The sequence below is a fragment of the Mustela lutreola genome, chromosome 3, assembly GCF_030435805.1.
Source record: "Mustela lutreola isolate mMusLut2 chromosome 3, mMusLut2.pri, whole genome shotgun sequence".
NCBI classification, from domain to species: domain Eukaryota; kingdom Metazoa; phylum Chordata; class Mammalia; order Carnivora; family Mustelidae; genus Mustela; species Mustela lutreola.
In genome coordinates this window covers 142,938,881-142,963,056 of record NC_081292.1, presented here as the reverse complement: position 1 = coordinate 142,963,056, position 24,176 = coordinate 142,938,881, and the positions used below count along the sequence as shown (strand labels likewise).

Sequence of the window (24,176 nt, the reverse complement as noted above, 5' to 3'; positions counted from 1 at the left end):
CTTCTTAAACTTTAATGGGTCTAAGACCCACCTGATGGTCCTGTTAAAATGCAGATTCTGGTTAAGTAGGTCTGGCTGGAGCTTGAGGTTCTTAGTGCCCAGCAGATGCGAGGAGAAGCTGCCACTGCTCTCCAGGTGTGGGGCCCCGTCAGGGACAGCCTGCTGGATGCGAGTCAGTGCAGGCCTTTCAGGAGTGCTGCGTGTCCGTTCTCTTTAGTGCTCTGAGTACCTGATGTAGAGCCAGAAATCCTTGGATGCCGCTCAGAGGTTCTGACTTATTCTTGGGCTCCCCCAGGTGGCCCAATGGAAATTTAACCTCACAAACTCTTGACAGCAGCGGGCAGGAAAGGACCGCTTGATCTGAAAGGCCGTAACGTAGGCAAAATGTACATTACCGGGAAATGTGATCAGCAAGAAGGGCAGTGGGAGACATATTCTATGAGGGATTAAAATAACATCGAAGGGAACTCACTGTCCTTATAGCTGAACTGTATGTGGATATACTCTGAGTTCAGAGGCTTTTGTTCATTGTATCTAGCCATTTTGGGCACGCTCGAGGCTGAAAAGGAGAGAAGGAAATCTGGACTGTCATCAAGAGTTCACTTTCGAAACCAAGGCTCTGAGGCCAAGTATACTGAAGAGCTCACTTTGACCAGGCAGAAGCAGAAGGCGTGCATGGAGGAGACCCTCTGGCTCCAGGTGAGGGCGGCCCTGCTCAGGCCGGTTGTTACAGGGGACTGAGCTGGGTTCTGTGGTGGCCTAGGGAGATCTCTGAGCCTGACACCAGCGACCTCTCATTCAGGACTGTTGGGAGCTCCCCAGGAGTGTTGATACCATACTCTGCACACTTTTCAGGAAAATATCCGAGATAAACTGCGTCCCATTCCCATAAGCGCTTCGGTAGAGATCCAAGAGCCAAACACGCGGAGGAGAGTGAATTCGCTTCCGGAAGTTCTTCCCATTCTGAATTCAAACGAACCCAAGACGGTTCACAGAGATGTAAGTTTTCTGACTTGGGTGTTGCCAAAGCTTCTGCTGTATTACGCTGCTACATCATGTGTCTTTGAAGGGGGAGGACTAGTGGTTTGCGTTTTTAAAGTCCATTCCTTTGTATCAAGTAAGCTTTTAAATATACGCAAAGTTTGTTTGAGATTGGTTTCCCAACTTAACAGTGAATATAGAAACATGTGGACTACAGTTTGGAGCCAGAGTATTGTTCTTAATGACTTCTGGCTGCTGTGGCTTACTGCGACTATAACTGGCAGAACTCATTCTCACATCCAGTTTCTCCTGTGGCCGTATGGAGAAAAATACAGTGCATTTTACCATTGAGAACATTAAAATGTAGAAAATAAACTTGTTAGTCCAGATGTTAAAATCAAGGAATATGAAATTCAACAAGGCCATGAAATAGTCACTTCGTGGCTAATGTAGTCTGTGTAGTCTTAGGAAGACCAATTCTGTGACATGCCCTGCTGTATGCCTCCTACGGGGGAGGGGGACCTATTTGCTGGTATTTAAGGTGGCTGAGGCATGAGAAAGGGCGGGGGAGCTGTGATGTCTGGATTTGGCATTGCGTACCTGCCATCAAAATCCAGCTGGTGCCAGAGTGTCTACTCTGTGGCTTTTGGTTCTGATGGCCCCCGACAAAGCCTCTCAGAAGCGAGTACTTACTGCTTCAGGCCTAGGATATGGCTCCTCAGTCTGCACACTGTCTTTATCGTCACAAAGTGTAGTTCCTTGTACTTTTACATACTTTTTCATAGACTTTGGATGTTACTGCTTCTCACATGACTGTTTCTTGTGGGTGTTCCCAGCTCTGTAGTCATGTTGAACACAACAAGCAAGGAACATAAATAGCAAGCAGCTATTTATTGATCAGTGTGATTGTGAAGCACCCATTAGCGCTGTGCCGTTTGTTTTCTTCACCTTAGACTGTTTCCTCTTCTGTTCAACAGAGCCCATAACCGTATCCTCATGGTCTGTTGTGAGGATTAAGGGAGTTAAAATAAGTAATCACACATGTTAGGTAGCATCATCACTACTACTGGCACTTCTTACATTATCCCTATAAAGTCGGCTGGTGGCATCCGCATATCACCAGGGACGTCCCTTGGAGTCTGAAAGGTTAGGTGACTTGCCCAGAGCCCCACGGCTAAGTGCGCGGCAGAGCCGGGTTTGGAAGGCGGAGTGTGTGGCTGTGAGGCTCACGCTCGTCACTACACCTCGGGGGCCTGGTCAGCATGTTCTTACAACACTGCTCTGTTCAAGGACAGAGTTAAAAGATAATTCCCTTAAAGGCACTGGCTGCACGGCTGAGTATTTTTGAAGCTTCTGCTGTGGTAATTTTTGCACAGGGACAGGGGTATATGGAAACAGCCAGTCACTGTCGCAGTCTCCAACGGCAAGAATTGTGATGGTTTTGTTTTCACCAGAGAGAGACAAATCCTAAGAGACTCTAATCTTCAAAAACAAACTGACAGTTGCTGGAGGGGTGGTGGGTGGAGGGATCGAGTAACTGGGTGAGGGACATTAAGGAGGGCACGTGATGTAAGGAGCACTGGGTGTTCTGTAAGACTGATGAATCACAGACCTGTACTTCTTATATGTCACTTAATTTGAATTTACATTAAAAAATTAAAAATAATTAATCTCCAACACAAAACAACAATGGTTTTGTTCTCCTACAGGTGCACTTCTTAAAAGAGGGATGTGGAGACGACAATATATGTAACAGCAACCTTAAACTAGAATACAAGTTTTGTACCCGAGAAGGAAATCAAGACAAATTTTCTTACTTACCAATGTAAGAGTCACTCTGTCATCCTGGCAAAAATGACTGGCTTTGCACTGGGTTACTGAAAACATCCTGAGATCTTTGTCATTTTTGTTTTTGTGCGTATGTGTGTGTGTTTTATAGTCAAAAAGGTGTACCAGAACTAGTTCTAAAAGACCAGAAGGACATTGCTTTGGAAATAACCGTGACCAACAGCCCTTCCGATCCGAGAGACCCTGCAAAAGACGGAGACGACGCTCACGAAGCAAAGCTTGTGGCCACTTTCCCCGACACTCTGACTTACTCAGCATACCGAGAACTGCGGGCTTTCCCTGTAAGTGGTTTCACAGCCGCTGGGAGCAAACAAGCCAGCCCGGGGGATGGGGGGGATTCAGGCTTTTGGAGGGGGGCAAGCAATCGGAGGGTAATCTGTTTTTCTGTTACAGGAGAAGCAGCTGAGTTGTGTTGCCAATCAAAATGGCTCACAAGCGGACTGTGAGCTTGGAAATCCTTTCAAAAGAAATTCCAGTGTAGGTGATGCCTTCCCATCCCACACCGTGCCGTGTCGGGTGCCATTACAGGGTCAACACGCTTGGTCTGTGTTAATGCCTGTTTCTGTTTTTCAGGTGACTTTCTATTTGATTTTAAGCACAACCGAGGTTACCTTTGACACCACGGATCTGGATATTAATCTGAAGCTGGAAACGTAAGAATTGCTTCAACCTTTCCATTCAGAATTATTTCATGAAAACGCAGCCCGTCAATGAATTGGCTGTGCTTCTGACTCATAAAAGGAGTGTAATTGTAATGAGAAAACTGACTGTTAAAATGAAACCCTATTGTTTCCTTTTCATTTTCAGAACAAGCAATCAAGATAATTTGGCTTCAATTACAGCTACAGCAAAAGTGGTTATTGAACTGCTTTTATCGGTCTCTGGGTAAGTGTTTGTGTTTAGCATAACAAATCAGTGTTTAAAAGAACCGTTTACAATCCTCACTAAAACTGGTGTTTTTTAATTTAACAGAGTTGCCAAACCTTCCCAGGTGTATTTTGGAGGTACAGTTGTTGGTGAGCAAGCAATGAAGTCTGAAGACGAGGTGGGAAGTTTAATAGAGTATGAGTTCAGGGTAAGTTTCAGCAGTTAGTCTTTTTTATTCTATATATCAAAGGCGAACATCTACTGTATATGTTAATATATGTAATGTAATTTTAGTAAATGTGGATATGTAGCTTTAATATGTAATAGCAACATTAATAAAAATAAGCATGATAAATCCTCAGTTAAAAGTGAGTTCACCAATGTTTATATCACATACCGGCTTACAGTAGAAGTTTTGTCCTTCAGAATGGAGAACACAACTATCATTCGACATGGGACTTGTTCAAAATCCAGTTTAGTTTTTGTGTATAAGCGATGTAGGGACAAAGGAATACCCCGCCCCTCTCTCTCCCCAGAGTCTGTCTGTAACACACAAATCTCAAAATAGTTGATATCTGGCTTTAGACTGTGTTGGGATTTCTTTCTTCCGTTGTGAGGTCCTCTCTCTTACGGCGTATGGTTAATGTTCCTTCACATTTTACAAGCCCGGTGCCGGTGAGGAAGCATTTCTAAGCAAGAATCACAGTGACTCTCAGTCCAGTTGGGTGAACATGAGGGCATGGTGCGGAGGGGGCTTGTGACTCATCTGTGGGTTTGGGTCTGCGTGGCTCAAATCAGCCAAGACAGCCCAGTGGCTGTGTCTGAGATGGCAAGAATGCACCCACCCCTGACTCCAGCAGGATGGGGGGCTGAGTTCTGCTTGGGGTGTCTCTCAGCATTGTAGACACAGCTGGGATAGGTGGTGGTGGCAGAGGTGAGGACGCCTGCATGGGTGTGGCTGCCACCGGTGGCCCTGGGTGCCACAGCGGTCCTGCCCCACACACAGAGCTCACTCCTCATTTGGCTTCTGCCTAGGAAGCTGCTCTGTTCCCGGCTTGAATCCTGATTCATGGCCTTTGTAATGGTTTTATTCCCACTCTCAGTTGCTACCCAACCACCGTCCCCTGCCCTCCCTTGTGGTAGCGGACTGAGGTGACTTCATTTTGGCATAAGGAGGGGCTTCCTAGAAGCAGATTGCTGGCGGGCTGCCACAGGCCACACTCCTCTACAGGGCCCAGGAGGTTATAGAGCGACTCGCAGACCCCGCCACCTTCCGGGTCGGGAGCAGATTCTCTTGCTCACAGGAGTTGCCGGGTTGAAGGAGCAGTCCTCCATCTCTGACCTTTCCTAGGCCTGCATCTCTGCTGTGGGCGCCGGGCTCTCTGCAGTCCAGCTCTGGAGCCTGTACTTTTCATCGTAGGGTCATGCTTTTTCTCCCTGGCTGCAGGAGTGGCTATTTAATTTTAGATTGAGAGACTTACACGGGGATATAATACGTGTTATTTTCTTACAGGTAATTAACTTGGGGAAACCTCTTAAAAACCTTGGCACGGCAACCTTGAACATCCAGTGGCCAAAAGAAATTAGCAACGGCAAATGGTTGCTTTATTTGGTGAAAGTAGAATCCAAAGGATTGGAAAAGATCGCTTGTGAGCCACGAAGTGAAATAAACTTCCTGAACCTCAAGGTACATCGATTTACCCTGCATCTCTGTAGCACATATAAGGAAAGCGAACTTCTGTGGGGGAACATCCTTAATTTCCCGAGGAAAAGTGACATAGTGGTGTGCTGACTTCTCTGGTGTCACATCTTCTGTCATAGTTGAATAACCAAGTCAGGCTGAGGATTTCTGCTGATCAGCTGCCATGATGGCACATCAGTCTGACCCAGGGCTTGTTGAAGGAAATGATGTTTTCTGAAGTTTTGGACCCAGTATAACCTATAAACAGAACTGGGATATGCGTCTGGGGTGGGCCAGTCAGTGTTCACCCCCCATAGAACCAAACTCATTATAGAAGAGATTGGCACGTTAGCAAGAGACCTTCAAAGCTTTCATTCTTATTTATTTTTTTAAAAAGATTTATTTATGAGAGGGAGAGAGAGAGCAAGTACACAGAGGGAGCAGGAGAAGCACACTTGCCCGCTGAGCAGGGAGCCAACATGGGGCTCGATCCCAGGGCCCCAGGATCATGACCTGAGCCAAAGGCAGATGCTTTACTGACTGAGCCACCCAGGTGTCCCTCGTTCTTATTTTTTAAAATAGTAAATATTTATAAGTGTTGATTGTGCCTCAGGCACTATGCTAAAATAAACATTTTATTTGCTTTTTCTCATTTCATCCCCTTGATAGTTCTTTGAGGTATTTTTTCTTATCCCTACCATTTCACAGATGAGAGAAGAGAGATTCAGAGAGATTAATGTTTTAAGACTCCCTCAGCAGTTATGAGGCTGATTCTGCATCCGAGCTCTGCTTTGTTTTCAAAGCCTATACTCGTAACTGCATGTGCTGCTGCACGCTGACAGTCCTGGTTTATCATACGCTCCAGTGTGACCATCTGCTTAATTACCGTGTGTCTGTTTCTTCTCTTCTGGTTTTAATCCTCGTGTTGAGGGCTGACTTTCAGTAGATCGCAGTGAGGGAGCTCCTCTGTTTAAGTGATGGTGTGCTCTGTGTTCACTGTTGGCAGCTTCTAGAAGGATCTTCTGTTCATCAACTGAAAAACAAGATGGTCCATGATTCTTAATCCATCTTAAGGAAAATGCTATCTTAAAACTCCTTAGTGGATTAGTTTTCAGGACTCTACTTTGAATAAGTCACATACCAGTTCTTTTGCTTTTTTCTGTTTGTCGGTGTCATTTATTTATTCAAGATGTGCTGACTTTTTACCATGCGTCAGTTACCAAGCTGGGCGCTAGGGACATAGGGATGAGACTTGATGCCTGATCTCAGGCTGCTCAGTTTGGTGAGGAGACAGAAGAGCAAAGAAAGTGTGCTTTCTCCTCGCCTGAGTTTTAAAAGTCAGAGTGAAAATAATAAACTACTTCAGTCAATGAACTTGCAAGGAGATTGAAACATTTGTAGATTTTACACTTATTTCTGTGGCTTTGGTGACAGGAGATGGGGAGATATTAATTGTTGATGATGTGAATTTGGCATCATTTGGGAGAGGTGCCCAAGAGGTCTAGGCAGTGGTGACCGTTACATTCAGTAGAACTGTTTTGGATATAATTTCTTTTCAGGAGTCTCACAACTCAAGAAGGAAACGGGAAATTGCTGAAAAACAGATAGATGATAGCCGAAAATTTTCGTTATTTGCTGAAAGAAAATATCAAACCCTTGTAAGTATTTTTCAATAGCCGTGACTCAATTGGACAAGATGGTGGCAGGAAGGTCTTCCCCTGCCAACACTGTTGGATTTTTTTTTATTATTTTAATTTTTTGTTTTATTTTAATTTTTAAAGATTTTTATTTATTTGACAGAGACACAGCAAGAGAGGGAACACAAGCAGGGGGAGTGGGAGAGGGAGAAGCAGTCTCCCTGGTAAGCAGGGAGCCCGAGGCGGGGCTCGATCCCAGAACCCCTGGGATCATGACCTGAGCCGAAGTCAGGCACTTAACGACTGAGCCCCCTGGGCCCCCAGTCTGTTGGGTTTTAACTACCATCCTTTTCTCTCCAGAACTGCAGCACGAACGTGAACTGCGTGAACATCAGCTGCCCGCTGCGAGGGCTGGATAGCAAGGCTTCTGTTGTTCTGCGCTCAAGGTTATGGAACAGCACGTTTCTAGAGGTTCGGCCCTGCCACGAGGCTGTCCCCTGGAAATCATTGGCCATCTCGTAGAACGTTTCTCACTTCCTTGACGCATTTGCTAACTTTGTCTCCGAACAGGAATATTCCAAAATGAACTACTTGGACATTCTCGTGCGGGCTTCCATCGATGTGGCCGCCGCCGCCGAGAACATCAAGCTGCCAAACGCAGGCACTCAGGTGAGCGGCTTCCCCACCTTCACACAGCTCAGAGCCCAGCAGGCTCATGGCATGTGTGGCCAGCTATAGTTAGTAGAAAAGATCTCTTCCTATATGAACCCAGGCTTGAATCTTACAAAGTCAGTCCCTGGTTATGCCCCTTGGGATAAGTCCCAAATAAGTCCTCATTCTCAGCCACATAATAGCCTTTGGAATAACGGAAGGAAACTGGCATGGCCCTGGGATGGGTCTCTCATTCTGTTCAGAGCAAAGCCTCCAGCCTTTCAGGTACCCGTCAGGGCAGGTGCTTTCCTTCCTGGGCTGGCCCTAGTCGGGCAGTGTTACTCCTGGGTGGGCAGAGCACGGATGCATGATCTGCCTAGTTTGGCTCGCCCTGAGGTCCTTCCCTCCAGACACAGTGGCCCCACACTGCTCTCAGTCAGCCTAAGACTGGGTTTTTCCAGTGTACACAGGAGATTGTGTTTGTACTTCCAGCAGCTGTGTTTCTGTTCTGCTGAAATTTGCAAGTGTTTTCAACAGGATGTGTTGTCAAGAGATAGCTCCCATATCCCATCCTTGACCAATTTTTTAAAAATTCTAAATGCATGCCTTTAAATGTAAACCTCACATTTTAGGTGGATTGTTTGTGGCCCATTGTTTCAGTTCACAAAGTAGTGATGAGTCTTGACCATTTGACCTCTCTGAGCTTTCTTCTGCTGCGAGCTTTATCATTTTCAAAGCTGGGAAGCACAGCTTCTCTGTCCTCATCCAGGCAGTTTAGAAAATACTGAACAGAACTGGGAGCAGTGGGGGGGGGCACACTGGGAAGGGTTCCTTGTTTGGGGGGAGGGGGTGTGGAGCCCAAAGGGCCTTGTGTCATGCTCTTGAGATCTAATGCCTGCATGTCATGTGCCAGAATGTTTTGTAAAAGAGACTGAATGGAGAGAAAGGTGGTCACTTACTATTCTCCAGCTGATCTCCTGATGTGCCTATGGACGGGTTCTGGCTTCGGACATTGAGCCGACCGAAAGCGCAGTGAGCCTCCTGAGCACTGGCTTCTGAAGACAGCGATCCCTGGCTGTTCAAGTATATTATTCACACCCGAAGACATTTGTCTGGAGCAAATGCTAACCTGGGCGGGATGCTGGGACAAGGGTTAAAAAATCAGGACCGTTCCAGACTTAACCATACATCTGGTTACCCTAGCCTTAGATGCTCTCTGCCTGCTACTCCAGCCCACCTCCCCGCCTCTTACCAATAAGGCATCATAAGGGATCGTCACCCAAGCCAGAGCCTCCCTGAGAAGCTCTTCTCTTCCCCTCTGACCTAGGCAGTGGTCATAGCATTCTGTAACTTGAAACCGACAACCTGGAGAATCACTGGGTATTTAAGAGTTGGAAGAACACCACACTCTCGAGAGGGAAGGGACAGGAAGGGACAGACATTAATAGCACCTTAATAAAAGGTCTGCAGTTTACTGGACTTTTTATCTGTGTGTAGTCCTGTAAACCTCAGAATGACGAGGTAGATGGACTCATTTTCCAAAAAAGGAAGCAGGCACAGCGGGGGATGCCAGTGCGGTCCTGTATGGAAACCTGTAAACCCATCTGGTTTCAGGGCTCCTGTTCTTAACTCTGTAAGTCCCCAGATCTCAAATTCAGATGAGAAAACAATCCAAGGAAGGTTATCTCTCCTTCAAGGTCACAGTACTGGCAGACATGTGGAGGGGAGACCAGACGGTGGGCTCCTAAGTCCTCCTCGGGTGCTCTTGTTGGCTGGAAGATGATGGAACGGGGGTGCTGGTAACCAGTCTAGCGGCTGGGTCACACAGGAAAGTGAGGCTCTCTTGGGCCTTTCATGTTGGGGCTTGGAGAACTCATGCCTGCTCATGGGAGTTGGGATCCCTGCTGTGATCCTCCTTGGTTTAATAATTGGTAGGTACGTGAGTGGATCAATGTCTTGTATCTAGAGTGCATTTATTTTGAAGAGAGAGACATTTTCTTGCCTCTAGTCTTCTGGCACCTCTTCTCTTGACTGATTTCTGAGTGACAACAGCTCCCATGTTCTCCCTATAGGTTTCTTCAGTATTTTAAAGTGTACTTTTTCTGGGCCTAAAGATTTAAGCTTGATTCAAGTGTTACAGTGCTTTCCTTTCTTATTCCCTCACTTATTTGGGGTTTCAGTTCTGTCTTTATCTTGGTTCCTCTGTCCTTTCCAGCCCAAAGATCATCTTTCTTTGGAGAGAGAAGCGAGGAGGTGGGGTTATTCAGCCTTATCTTTTGGTCTTCATATTAAAACTTCCCCTTGCTCTTACTCTACTCCTGGCTTTAAAAGAGAAGAAAAAAAAAAAAAAAACCTTTTTGTTTCCTTTATAACCCAACAATTTTAAGAGTTTTGTGTTCACTTCTTAATATGAACATTTTAGTACATTGTTAGAACAAAGTCCAATAGAACTGGTCTCCTAACTAAACCAGATAAAATGGTTACATTTTAGCACCAGTGAAATCCATCTGGTTTATAAGCACTTACTAAGGACACACTGTGTGCCTTCCCTGCATGAATGATAGAGAAGCAAAAGTAATAAGATACGCCTTGTGAACTGTTAAGAATTTCATGATTCATGGTGAACCAGGAGATAATTGTTGAATTGAGCTGAGGAACGAATTGTTTATTAGTTGTATTTCTATATCCCCCACTTCATTCCTAAGGAAGTTGGAAAGAGTATCTGTTTCCTGGATGCCAGAGATGAGAAAATATGGTAGGTGAAAAACACAGCATTCTTTAGGGAAATGTGATTTTCTTCTTTTGGCTCTAAATGTGGAGAATTTGAGATATGGATCCTTTTATAAGATGAGTTTCTGATATGAGGAACACTCACTAAGGGAATGAGGTCTTTAACATAGCTTTGTGAAAGACATGAAAATACCTTCACGGAGTGATTTCTTACACTGATGTGCAGTAAGAATAGAGAGTATGACGTTAGAGTGATTCAGGGCAACGATTCTGGCAGCGAGCAAGTGAATGAGGGGTAAGCCCTGCTCACTCACGATCGCACTGACTCATCAGCAGACCTTTGGCCCCATTTCCCCTTCATGGGCACATGATGGATGAGGTTCCATGCATAGGTCATCCCTATGGAAATGCCTAGATTTTAAATCTAGGCACCCCCCCCCATTGTTTTTGGAGTTGGAGTAATTGCTACTCACCTCAACCTGTCACTGTCCATTAACAACAGCTGCTGTGGCAAGATCTGACCAGGCTTCCCAGAGCTCCCCTGACCCTATGCTGAGGCTCCATCCCCCTTTATTCCCAGTCCCTGCTGGAGAATGACCATCCTACAGGAACAAAACTTTAGTTGACAGTTTCAGAAAACAAAATCTCGGCTGACTGGCCTTCCTCCCTTTCGTGGACTACAGTGTGGCCTTACACCCAGCCTGGGTTTGCGGAGCCCATCTGCCCTTTAAGTGTGTGGCTCTGCCCCTGGCTTCAGTCCTCTGTCTTTGATGCCCAGTGAGTTGTTCTAAAAGGCTCCCAAATCTGGTTTGAATGGTAGCCAGACTTGGGGCTAGATCTCCCAGCTGGATTTCCATACACAGTCCTCCCCCCCCGCCCCGCCCATACTGTTGGATTGCTGCCATTTATAGGAATGATTTTCCCTATTACCAGCCATTTGAAAGGCTCTGGTATGCGGTCTGATTATAAAAGCTGATTCCCCTGCCATGGACCATTCTCTACTCTCCACTTCCAGGTTTAACAGAGCTTAGGCTTAAAAATGAGGATGGCCCTTCCAGGTTGTCCCCTTGCCCCCAGGACGTACTCTATGCTTCCTTCTACTAGATAGGCAGAATAAGTGATAGGGAGCTGGCTCATTAGTGGTTTTGTTTGGGTTCACAGTAGGGAGGCTTACTGATCCCAAGTGCCCTCTTTTATCACTGTTTCCACTGTTCTTCCCATTTCGTGGATGCCCCTGTGCTAGACCTCGTCATCTCAAGAAAGGGTTGTTTTAGCTTAAAGCTGGGGTGCCTGTCGGGCGAAGGGTGGTGAGGGGAAGTGAGCCACGGGGCACCCCTTCCCTGGGGGTAGGGCTGGCTGCCAGTTTGGGCCAAACCTCACTGAGAGCATAACAGGAAACACAGTAGCTGATAAAGGTGTTGGAGTCAGGAGAGCAGGCTGAAAAGGACTTCTTCGTTCTTAAATGTTCCAAGAAAAGCAGTTCTCTTGCTTCAGAGTATATTCTAAAGTCAGATAGTTGAGAGGCTGTTTTCTAGTATAAGTAGAAAAGGAAGTATTTTAGTGAAGACTTTTTGTTAATCAAAGCAGAATGTTGGCAGATATGGAAGCCTTTTTAGGCAGCATCCGGGACTAACAGTACTGGACTGAAACCACTTCTCAGAACTTAATGGCTCGCACTTTTTGTTTATCCTTCACTTTACATTCTCTTAAGTCAGAAATACCAGAAACTTCAAACTGGAAGCTCGCTAATCTATTGGCTTATGAAATCCCATTTGTAGCAAACACCAGGTCTTTCAGGAGCTTTGAAAAATAGTCTCCTGGAATTATGGAAATCCACTAAAGGCACAGAACCGAGTTGTTGCAAATTGCCAGAAGCAACTTTTTAGATTTCTGAATAAACACCACTTCTGTTTAATTGATATTTGCCAACTATCAAATGTCTAGAGCTTAGGCTTCTCATCAGCTACTGTTTACAGCTCGAAGTCACCTCTGAAAGGGTCTGCTCTATCCAAATACACTGTTGGAGAGCATGCACCAGGCCGTTTAAGGAAGTCTTCTTGTGCCTGACGGTCCTTCATTAGACATCCTAAGGGGAAGTTACCATGGTATCAGCACTATAGCTCCGTCCCTGTTTTTATTTTTCACAACAACTTTAAAGTCCAAGTGAGGAATATAGGTTAATTCTACATAAAATGGCCCCTTTATTTCCACTACTGAAAACGAAAAGCGAAGGTGATCGTTCTCAACAAGATGCCAGGTTATACAGATGAAGCAAGATGGGCTGTATATTGATGATTGTTGAATGTTGGAGATGAAAAAAAGTGCTTTATTATACAATTACTTTGATTCAATACAAAAGTTTAAAAAAGATAAGTTACCAAAAAAAAAAAAATAATAATAATAACTTTGTCAAAACACAGTCCAGCATTTTCCAGGTTCTGGGAAAAGATCTCACATCAGAAAGGCATCTCATTCCTCCACAGGCTGCATTGTTCAAAATGTGTCTGGAAGCAGACTTGGAACTATAAACTCCTGGTATTCTCACTTGCCTTACAGTGGCGCTTGCTTTTATGCCCCATAGATTCGTGTGACTGTGTTTCCCTCCAAGACCGTCGCTCAGTACTCAGGAGTACCGTGGTGGATTATCCTAGTGGCTATCCTCGCTGGGATCCTGATGCTGGCTCTCTTAGTATTTATACTATGGAAGGTAAGTCCTATTTGGCATTTGAGTTCTAACAACCTAATTTTTATCTCTTGCTTTTTAAAAGAGTGAATTTACACTGATAGAATCTGTGTATTCCTTTGTATTGCTTCCCTTTTCTCAACATTTCATTATGAAACTTTGCCAACATGAAGCAAACTTGAGAATTTTATGATGAACACCAGTATATTTCCTCATACCTGAAATTTAAAAGTATTTGTATATTATAAGGAGTTTCTTAAATAAATTTTGGTGTTTATCACATAACTTAGCAAGTTTGGCAAATACCAATTTAAAAAACGTTACCACTTCAGCATTTTCTTTATCTAAAATTCTGAATCAAAGCCAAATTGTTGGCTGTCACATTAATCTGAACTTGTATCCTTGTTAATTTCAACTTTTGTAAAGAAATGTTCACGGTAGCCATGGGGGCTTGTGAAAGCTGCAACTAGATTAGGAACAGAAAAGCAAGAAATTCGTAACTCCATTGCAAGGGGGTCCTCACTGCATCTCTCAAACAAGATCCGGGTTTAATAGGATATTCTTCATTAGAATTTGGTCCTGCAAGTAAAATTAGTATCTTCTCCTGGATTTCTGCCAATAAACAGTCTATATTATAAAAATGTATGTATGAGATGGTTGCATACTTTTGTTGGCAAAGATTATGACCCATAGTTTGGATTATTCTAAGTGACTAATGAAGGTTCATAGTCCCTTATCGACAACTACAAATTGCAGAAAACTCTGAAAGCTGAAAGTTCATAATGACTTACTTGGCCGCAGAACTGGACAACATGTGAAGAGAAGCTATTTGTATTCTTTATCCTTTATTTAATGGTTCTGCTGTGAAACTAATAATGTTTTGGTTAGAGTCGTTTTATGCATGCAGCATATTACTTTTCTAAAATGCCAAAATTCTAGATTTCCACACCTCTCTGGTCCAGAGGATTTTGAATTAAATGATTATAAACCTCTACCAACAATCTCTAGGATTAGACCATCTTTATCCTTTCCCTTGGATCCAAGAGTATAACTGACAGATTCAGATACTGTCACTTTCAAATATTGGGGATTTTTTTGGTATGTTATTTTTCCAAACAACTGCCTTTTACCAGTCTGAGTGAGTTTTCTGGTGTTCCTCAAATGTGTGATTTGGAGGTTGGTGACTGTCTCCTTCCTTGCATTGCGAGACTCCTCCCTGCATTGGGTACTGGCCAGTTTTACTGCTGACATCCCCTCCGGGCAGCCGGTTACTCTGGTCAGCACAGCCAGCAATAGGAGATGCTCTGAAAATTATTCTGTATCAAAAACTAAATTTGAAATTTAGTATTTGAGGATGGCTTTTGTGTGCTTTCTGGAGGAGGTCACAAGGATAGTCTTCTTCAGAGCAGGTCCTACTGGCAGTCTTTAATGAGGATGAGACATAGCTGTGGGGTGAGAATTAAAAAACACCCAAGCTCTATAATATTAGGCAAATCATTTCATCTTCCTGGGGCACTGGTTTGCTTTCGATTTTTAGTGAGTGGACTGGACTAGATAATCTCATGGGTTGTTTGTAGCTCTAAGGTATCCAGAACTCACAAGTGAACCCTAATCAACCTCCTATGAACCCTACACGAAGACCACTTTTATTACTTTACTGATACTCTTCTTTCTCAAGATAAATGATGCCTTTTCATGTATTAAAATCATGGAGCTTAAGGGCCATAAAGGACTCCAGTTCAGTGGCCATTAAACCGGGTTTTACACATCCACGTAGGTGCCACGATTAAGCTAGGGTGGTGCAGCTAGGGCCAATATCCCCGCTTCAGCCAGAGTCATTCTGATGTTATGTGCTTTATTTCTTTATTTGACACAGAGAGAGAGAGAGACAGTGAGAGAGGGAATACAAGCAGGGGTCATGGGAGAGGGAAAAGCAGGCTCTCGATCCCCTGACCCCGGGATTATGACCTGGGTTGAAGGCAGACACTTAATGACTGAGCCACCCAGGCACCCCTGATGTTACTTGCTTTAAATACTAGGATATTGCAGAGGGTTTTGTTTGGAGGTAAAGAGGAAAGTCCTTCCTTCAGGCTGGTCTAGTCACCTTCATTTTGCCAACAAGGATGCTCATGCCTGTGGATGGTAAGAATGCTGCCAGGCTGGAAGCAGGACAAGGACACTTGGTTCCCTATCGACCGCATGTGTTACTGCAAGTTGGCTGGGTGTGGTCACTGTGTATTAGATGGAGGGAGTCACAAGTAGACATCAAGATAAAGGGTAAAACTATGATAACGGAGCCATTATGAAGCTGTACTAGTCAGCGGGACACATGTGGCTACTGAACACTTGGCATGTGGCTGTTGCCATGCAGGTGTTTTTGATTTAACTTTGAAATACCCACATGTAGTTCGTAGTTACCATGCCGTACAAAACATCTAGATTTTCACTTTAAGGAGTGGCCAGACTAGGAAGCAGAGTTTTCCAGGAGGGCAGACTTACTTGACCAAGCTGATTCCAAAGGGTAGTTCTACAGCCTTACAAACAAGAAAATAGAAAAAGTCCTCCCTCGTTGAATGAAGGAAATTATAGTAAAAAGGGGAATTACATCTCTGTGATGATTGAGAGTGACCTAACCTGAGGAGCAGAGGTTCCTACCATTTAGCGATTACCTGGTGTGTTAGAATTTGGGAACATAACAGCTGTCATTCTCTCATGATGGTGTATTCGAATTTATATTACGATTTACCCACAAATACAAAGTCCTCAAGTACACAGCAGTTGTTCCATGAAACTTCCTGTGAAAGGCAGAAAAATGTATCTATTTTATTTGGATTTATGCTAAATCTAGATCATCTTTGTCACAGAAAAACTGCAGAAATCAATCTTTTGCCTATTTTAGAGTTCATATTCTCCTGCATGAAGAAACCACCCAAAGCTATAATCAGAAGGATATATGATTTTCCTTTTAGGATGATTTTTTTTGTCCTCCGGATGTTGGTTACAGATGGAAAAACCAATTAGCGAATTAATGTCATCCGGTTTAAGTATCAGACCAGAGACCCATGGTAATCAGGTCGGTTTGGTGGCTGTTCACTTCTGGTTGATCCATAAGTGGGCTCTTTGTAACAAGCTATTGGTTGATCCCTAAGTGGTCTCTTTGTAACAAGCCATAACTAGAAAACAGATTACAATCTGAGATTTTTCTTTTGTTTCTCTCTTATACACAAAACTGTAAAACTGACTAAATACCTTGCTTCCTTATAGTGTGGTTTCTTCAAGAGAAATAAGAAAGATCATTATGATGCCACCTATCACAAGGCTGAGATCCATGCTCAGCCGTCTGATAAAGAGAGGCTTACTTCTGATGCATAGTATTGATCTACTTCTGTGGTAATTGATCAATGTTTTTTCATTGCTAGCTGTGGGACCTGCTATGGTTGTGGTGGCTAACTTTAAGAGCAACAGCTTGCTGTGTGTGTCCCATTAACAGATGTTTCCAAATGTCCACACTGGCTTGCCTTGCTTGGATTTGTTTTATTTCACTTGAAAGCTCAGTTTTGTTTGTGTTTTAGAAATGCACAAAGAATCTTTTATTGCAGGTGAGTTATTTTGTGTTGTTAAATGTCACCCACAGCAATGAAGATGATTGGACTCTATGTACACACAAAAGGAGGCATTAGACCTCCCTAGGAGCCCAGTTTGCCATGTGTTGTAAACCCAGTATATAGCATCCCACTTGGAATTTCAAAGGTGAATAAGAAATCACTGCAGATTTCTTGTCCACTTTGGGATTTTCCACAGATAGAAGCTTGTGTTGACTGCCTAATTAACCTGTTGCATGTTGGAAACATTGTGTTTCTCTTGAGAAGGCTTCCTTACTGTCCTTTCTGATCTTGCTATAAAGTGATGGGGGAAGGCTTGGAATGCTTTTGTTGCTCAGAAATTGTTTTATGCTCGCTAAGCATGCGACTTCCTTTTCCTGCATATCTACTACGGGTCAAAGACCACTACAACAAACTATGAATGTGTTGACCTGGTGGACACGATGGCCAATTTCAGAAGATCGCTCTTTACCAAGTGACCTTCATTATACAAAATTCTAATATAAAAATGCTCTGGACAGTTACGGTTTCAATATGTTGTAATGGAGTTTGACCTTGTTTCATGTTCCTAGAGATCTTATTCAACTTTGGGTCTTGATTGATTTTAAGTTCGTGTTTTGCTTCCCTTGTTTGTAAATCCATGGAAACAGGAATTGGTGGTAATTCCTTTTTCCATTTATGTGGGCACGAGGGGATGGAATTCTTCCTATAATCCCTTTCCATGACACTGTCACAATGAATCCCAGCCTTTCCATTTCAGTTCTACATACCACCCTTGACTTCCTCCTCTTTTAAAATGAAGCAAGAGCCACATTTTGTAACAGGTATTTTGGCTTTTTGCACAAAATAATAAAGGAGTCCAATGTGGAAATGGCCTTACGACAAAACTTCTTGGTCCATTTTTCCCAATGATTTAGTGATGACTGAATCTAATTTTACTTTGCCCCATGACATTTTTATAACCTCATTCGAAATAAATGTTCTGTTCCTATTACATGATACACATTAACCATTCCAAATATCTTCCTCATCCTCCTCCTAGCTGCATTTAAATCGAAGCACATCTTTTCCATGAAACATATTTTATTCATTTAAAAATTTCAATTTGATTAAAAATTTTCCTGATATGTTCTCCATAAAAATCTACTTTGGATCAGATTGAATATTTTTAAAAAAATGAATAAAATATATATTCATAAATAATTTAAGTGTAAATGTCTTCTGCAAAAAGACAATTAGGGGTGCTCTGAAATTTAATGGCATACTTTCCTCAAGTTCTTTGCAGTACCTGATTGATTTTATTATAGGACACGGTTACTACATGATTTAATGAAACGGCTTAAATTTGGAAGCACAACAGGAAATCCACACAGTGTAAATTATCTTACAGCTCATGAGAGATGTGTACTTAGCCTCGGAGGAGAGAAAGTTCTTAAAATGACTCATTTGAACACTGGCATAGTCGAATAGGAATCTGTAAAAATATGGGTGATTTGATTTCATTTTGTTAGTGAGACAAGGACACAAAATATTCTTTAGTTCGTGGCCTTTAAAAAGATTGTTCCTTAACATCTAATCCAAAATTGAGATCTTTTAAACAGAGTATTGTGATTATAAAAAATGGAAGCACTGTTCCAGAGCTCTGAAATTGTTAGTAAAGAGGCAGCTTACTACATTGTTATAAAATGTAAAGACAAGATGGAAAAAACGGACTTTCCTTCTAGTTTTACAGCTGTCTTCTCTTCCGCTTATCCCCACTGGCTGTTGTCTTTTCAACCTGCTCGTTCCTTCTTAAAAGAAACCATGTCTTTTTTCCCTTCGTCCAGAGGTAGGCGTAGCTGAGCAGGAAGCTTAGACATTCCCATTTTGTGCACTTGCTTTTCCTGCAATCCTTAATTTGTTTCTGCTTCTCTCTCCCTTTGATCAGTGCGGATTCTTTAAACGCTCCAGGTACGACGATAGCGTTCCCCGATACCATGCTGTGAGGATCCGGAAGGAAGAGCGGGAGATCAAAGATGAAAAATACATTGATAACCTTGAAAAAAAACAGTGGATCACAAGGTGGAATGAAAATGAAAGCTACTCCTAAGAGGGGCCAAAAAAAAGCTTCCCAGTACCCAAACTGCTCTTCCCCGCCCAACTCCGACATCTAAGTGGACTTGCGAGCCTGCTCGATCCCTGAATATTAATTTCAGACAGACTACGCCCAGTACGAGCTTGGACAGTTTTCACTGTGGATGCTGACATGGAGCCTGGGGCTCTCTGGTCTGGCACAGCCGAATTTAAGACTGTTGGAATGGAGTTTTCTTTAACTGCCTTAATTTAACTTTTCGGGTTGCCTTTGTTTTTGGTGTGGCTGACTTGCCTGGGCCCCAGTAGGGCCTCCCCCGCGGTGCTCCCGCCCTGTCCTCCCCCTAGCATAGCTGAAGACGGCACCAGTCACGGTCACTGTGCTGAAAGGCCGGCTGCGGTGGTTGGCACTGCCTCTGCACACCTCCCTCCCCTAGGACCGGAGAGCCGCAAGGGAGCAGTGGCAGCACCAGACTGTGCCCTCGGGTAGCTGTGTTTCACTTCAGAGTGCTACCTTCAGTGCAATGTGCAATAGGTGGCGTTGCCATCCTGCCATCTGTCCCCATTTCCTAGACGTGTGAACACTTCTCCCACCAGGTAACATACAGCTTTCACTCTTCCTGCTCACACACACAGGTGCAACAGACTTGAATGCTACCTTAGACTTACTTGTATATGCTATTTATTTTTTCTTTTTCTTTTTTTTTTTTTTTATGACCGTTTTGTCATTGACAGGCCAAAGATTCTCCACTTTACCCTTGGATTGAACAATCAGAATTAGAACATGGGAGGTCATGGGTTTGAATTTCGTGCAAAAAAAAAAAAAAAATCCTTAAGTTATTACATCTCCCTTCCTGACAGCCCTCACCCCCCTCTTCCAGACCCAAACTGTTTCAGAAAGAGGAGTTAACCGTAAGATGCTCAATTCTTACTGGACAACGCATATTGTTGAGTTTAGAGCCCTGTGTGAGGTCTTCTGCACCCTTTGTGCTGTAACTTTCAGGAACTCTTGGAAATAATGGGTTGGTTTGCTGGACTCGGGTGCGGTGTAAGCCCTGCTGCCCACACTGTACTGTCAGGACTTGAAAGAGAGGGTCGGTGCCTATGGTGGGTCCAGACGGATCCAGTGCGAGACTACTGAGTATCTGATCCCGGAAGTCAGAACATCACGGCTTTTATGTTTTTAAATGTTGGAACCATTTAATCGGTGAGTCAGTGTTCTGGTTTTTGTCTCCTCCCCTATCTGTAGCCCCCCACATTACTTTGGGACTACGCTAACTACAGTTTTCAATGGTTTTAATTGTAAAAATGAACTGGCAGAAGAGGAAAACATTTCTATACATTCAAGAGACAATGAACAAGATAGGAAATCCAAATTTTTAAAAATTACTGTACTTTAAAATGTTAAGTTAGATGGGGAATAATAGCAAACAGGTGCTAATTTGTTGGAACAAATTGTTGCTTCAGAGTTTTTTTTCTTTACAGAAATTGTATGCTCTGAAGATACTAAGGACATTATTCTCATTGTACTTTGGAACTTTCATTCACAAAGATGGTTTTACAAATGATACTTTGTTTACAAAAGTTTCTCTAAAACAGGTCATACCAGTGTTTGAAATCTAGGTTTCTTGCTTAGGTAGGTACCTTGTAACCAAATGCACTGGCTTTATAGGTTGCCATGGAGCTGGTATTTTGAAAGTGTCTGTAGATCTTTGTTAGAAAGCAAAGAATGTCCTATAAGGGAAGAGGTGGAAGGCTGGTCCAACAAGGAACATCATGGTGTTTATTGTTAAAAATGTCATCTCAAGTCAAGTCACTGGGTCTGTTTGCATTTGATACATTTTAATCCTAAGTAGCACTGTAAAATTATGATTAGAAAATACCTGTGGATATTTGTATAAAAGTGTGAAATAAATTTTTTTATGAAAGTGTTCATTGCTTATTAACACAGCATTACATATGTGAAACTCTAAAATTATAAATAACCTAATTGTTTTTTTATTTAATGAAGGCTAACTCAAGTTTTTAAGATTTTATTTTGTTTGATTGAAGGTTTTCTTTTTTTCCTTTGGGCTCTACTGTTCTTTTTTTTTTTTTTTGACATCAACTGACATCAACTGATCTGAAAGATCGCCTTATTTGAGATCCCTACAAATTGGGAGATGTCGTTTAGCAATGATACCATGGCACGAAGAGTAAGAGTTCTTGTGGCAAAGTTGCTCTCTTCTGAGAAGATATTTTGGACGTGAGAGCAGTTTGGCTGTGGCACTACTGATCACCAAGGACTGATGTGGTAGAACTGATGGGCCTGAAAATATTTTCTTCACCAAAGTTCTCTGTTTAGATTTATAAGCAATTTTATGAAACTTCTTTAGCTAGATTATCACAATCTAAATGAAACTAAGGCATGGAGATAGAGCTCAGATATTAAAGCAAATAGCATGCCCTGTCCCGAATAAATTTCCAATGTAAAATGTATCATCTGTACAGTAAATTAAGTAATAGTTTTCTATTAAGTATTATATAGTGAATCTTGGTTCTTTGAAGATCAGACAGGTTTTACCACCCAAAGAAATGTGATGGGTACTTTCTAATGATAGATCAGTGTGAACCTTTATTCAGAGTCCCCTGGACCTACCCAGATTAATGACTACAATCTGTAATCACCGTCATTGTTCCAAGTGCCCGTGGCTGTACTTGGACTATGGTGTAGGTTTCCTGCACTGGACATCATGGCAATACTTGATAGGATTATATCCCTTCCTCTCCCTCTTAAAAATTTCTACAGGAATGCCTAGGAATGACAGTAGAAGATAAATAGGAATATCCTTGGATCCATTTACAAACACTGACATTTTGTTGCTGGTTGCACAGTCTCACACGGGGTCATGCCTTTGGGGCTGGGACTGTTCTGGAATGTGGGGCAGATATAAGTGGTAACGCTTTAAATTGTCCACATTAGGGAAGTAAGGGTAAGATCAAGCCTTCTATCCTACATGACAACATGGTAATGAGAACTGACCCCTGGCATACTACCTCATGAGAGGACAATGTGGGAAGACAGATTGGGGTTAATAGACTGTTCTGTTTTAAAGAAGAAAAGAGTGAAATGCTCTAGGTGCCTGGGTTCCAGATAAGTACAACCTTAAGGCTGAGAAAACAAAGTAATGAGAGTTGTGATCAGGAGGCATAGCATGAAGTAAATGGCTGAAGGCAGTTCCTTAAGACCAGAGGGTAGGGTCTAATCATGGGTCAACCACTGAGGAAAAAGCAAGTTCAAAGAGATGAAGAAAATGAACTTAAGGATCTCAAAACAGGAACTACCACAAAAAAGCCAGTAGGTCTCTGGTCTTCCACTAGTTCCTGTTTACAAGCACAGGGGAAGTGAGTGTTTTTTTCTCCTGTACCTTTAAAAAACAGGTTTTGCGGACTCTGAAAGGCATCTGGCCCAGCTGTTAGGATGGGGAAAGTGCTGAAGACCAGTGGCTGAGGCCAGGTCTACAGAGACGTTAACTAACAGATCCCAAGAAATCTAGAAGAAAAGTTGTAGAGGGATTCATGGTTAAACCCTCTAAGTGAATTAGAAGACAGAAATCAGGAAAAAACTGGTCTAGCACAGTGCAAGGGTAGACCACGTGCCACACAACACATAACCAACCAGGGAATGGTTAATGAGGACACCGGAGTGAAGAAGTCAAGTGCAATTCCTGTAGAGTCAGCAGAGCTTAAGGGCCTCAGTCACTCTTCGCCCTCTCCCCCAAGCCATCTCTCAGACTGTTCCAGGGAAACAAGCAGTGACAGACCCACGTTAGCAGAGGTCAGGTAAAATTTTACTATTCATACTTCTAGAACATTCACAGTCTCAAACTACAGGGAGAGCATGTACTTCTTTCATTATCCAGAGCTTAGTGCATAAGGAAATAACCAGTAGATAGGTATAAGTGTTAAGATCCTGTCATTGTGGGGCGTCTGGGTGGCTCAGTGGGTTAAGCCTCTGCCTTTGACTCAGGTCATGATCCCAGGCTCCTGGGATTGAGCCCGACATCAGGCTCCCTGCAGGGAGCCTGCTTCCCCTCTCTGCCTGCCTCACTGCCTGCCTCTCTGCCTAATTGTGATCTATCAAATAAACAAAACCTAAAAAAAAAAAAAGATCCTGTCATTGTAAGGTGTGCCTTTGTGGCTCAGTCACTTGAGCATCTGACGCTTGTTTTTGGCTCTGGTCATGATCTCACGGTCATGAATCCAGACCCGTGTCGGGCTTCATTCTCTCTCCCTCTACCCCTCCCCTCATGTGTGCTTTTTCTCTCTCAAATCTTAAAATCCTGTCATTGTGAAAGAGACAGGTGTAGTTTAATAACTGTTAGATGAATGGAAAAAGAAGATATGGTATACATGATCTCTGGAATATTATGCAGCCATAAAAAGAGATCTTGCCATTTGTGACAACATGGATGGAACTAGAGGGTATAATGCTAAGTGACATAAGTCAGAGAAAGACAAATGCCATGTGATTTCACTTAGACGCAGAATATAAAAAAGCAAAGGAGAAACAGACACATAAACAGAGAACAAACTGGTGGTTGCCAGAGGGGAGAAGGGTATAGAGAGGAAACAAGAAAATCATAAAGGAGAGTGGGAGGTACAGGCTTTCAGTTTTGGAACGTGTAAGTCACAGGGATGAAAGAGACAGCATAGTGAATATAGTTAATAATGTAACAGCATTTTATGGTAAATGGCAGCTACACTTGGGTTGAATATGACAATGTATGGAATTGTCTAATTACTGTGTTGTACACCTGTAACTAATGTAACACCGTGTGTTAACTGCACCTCAATAAAAAACAAACAAGGGGCACCCATCTGGCTCAGTCAGTTAAGTGTCCAGTTCTTGGTTTTGACTCAGGTCATGATCTCAGGGTAGTGAGCTCGAGCGCTGTGTCAGTCTCTGCACTAGGTGTGAAGCCTGCTTAAGATTCTCTCTCCCTCTGCCCCTCATCATTTCTAACAACAACAACAACCCCCAATTCTCTATTACTACAGTCCTTCCCTCCCCAACATCTTTTATGTGGCCTGTAAGAATGAGAGAAGGTCTGGGCACCTGGGTGGCTCAGTGGGTTAAGCCACTGCCTTCGGCTCGGGTCATGATCTCAGGATCCTGGGATCATGTCCCGCGTCGGGCTCTCTGCTCAGCGGGGAGCCTGATTCCTCCTCTCTCTCTGCCTGCCTCTCTGCCTACTTGTGATCTCTCTCTGTCAAATAAATAAAATCTTTAAAAAAAAATTGAGGATACACCTCATTCTTAAAGAATGAGAGAAGGTCTTAAACAGAAGTGCTATTTTCTTTTGACATAGTCATTTTTTGGTATGAGTGTGCAATAGTTTGAGTTTCCTCATTATGTGAAGCTATTTATAATTCATTCACTTATT

At 43.1% G+C, this 24,176-nt stretch overlaps 1 protein-coding gene and 1 long non-coding RNA gene across 5 annotated transcripts in view; one reads left to right on the top strand and one right to left on the bottom strand.

Moving 5' to 3' along the window:
- Positions 1-20,683, top strand: part of ITGA6 (integrin subunit alpha 6) — a 77,937-nt gene extending 57,254 nt beyond the window's left edge. For 2 of the 3 annotated variants that reach the window (XM_059167031.1, XM_059167029.1), the window contains exons 12-25: positions 539-699; positions 856-999; positions 2,691-2,806; positions 2,921-3,110; positions 3,223-3,306; positions 3,403-3,482; positions 3,637-3,714; positions 3,802-3,904; positions 5,210-5,383; positions 6,937-7,035; positions 7,375-7,485; positions 7,585-7,683; positions 12,977-13,102; positions 18,608-20,683. In XM_059167031.1, coding sequence (XP_059023014.1) covers positions 539-699; positions 856-999; positions 2,691-2,806; positions 2,921-3,110; positions 3,223-3,306; positions 3,403-3,482; positions 3,637-3,714; positions 3,802-3,904; positions 5,210-5,383; positions 6,937-7,035; positions 7,375-7,485; positions 7,585-7,683; positions 12,977-13,102; positions 18,608-18,769 — 1,727 coding nt within the window. In that variant the 3' untranslated portion in view covers positions 18,770-20,683. Of the gene's footprint in view, positions 1-538; positions 700-855; positions 1,000-2,690; positions 2,807-2,920; positions 3,111-3,222; positions 3,307-3,402; positions 3,483-3,636; positions 3,715-3,801; positions 3,905-5,209; positions 5,384-6,936; positions 7,036-7,374; positions 7,486-7,584; positions 7,684-12,976; positions 13,103-16,342; positions 16,469-18,607 lie in introns of all 3 variants that reach the window. The other variant, XM_059167030.1, reaches the window with a different exon arrangement.
- The window catches only part of LOC131827094 (uncharacterized), a 95,452-nt gene continuing 75,334 nt past the window's right edge, over positions 4,059-24,176 (bottom strand). The window contains exons 3-4 of one of the 2 annotated variants that reach the window (XR_009351889.1): positions 8,625-24,017; positions 4,059-6,410 (exon numbers count right to left, since the gene is read on the bottom strand). This is a non-coding gene — a long non-coding RNA (uncharacterized LOC131827094). The remainder of the gene's footprint in view (positions 6,411-8,624; positions 24,018-24,176) is intronic. The other variant, XR_009351888.1, reaches the window with a different exon arrangement.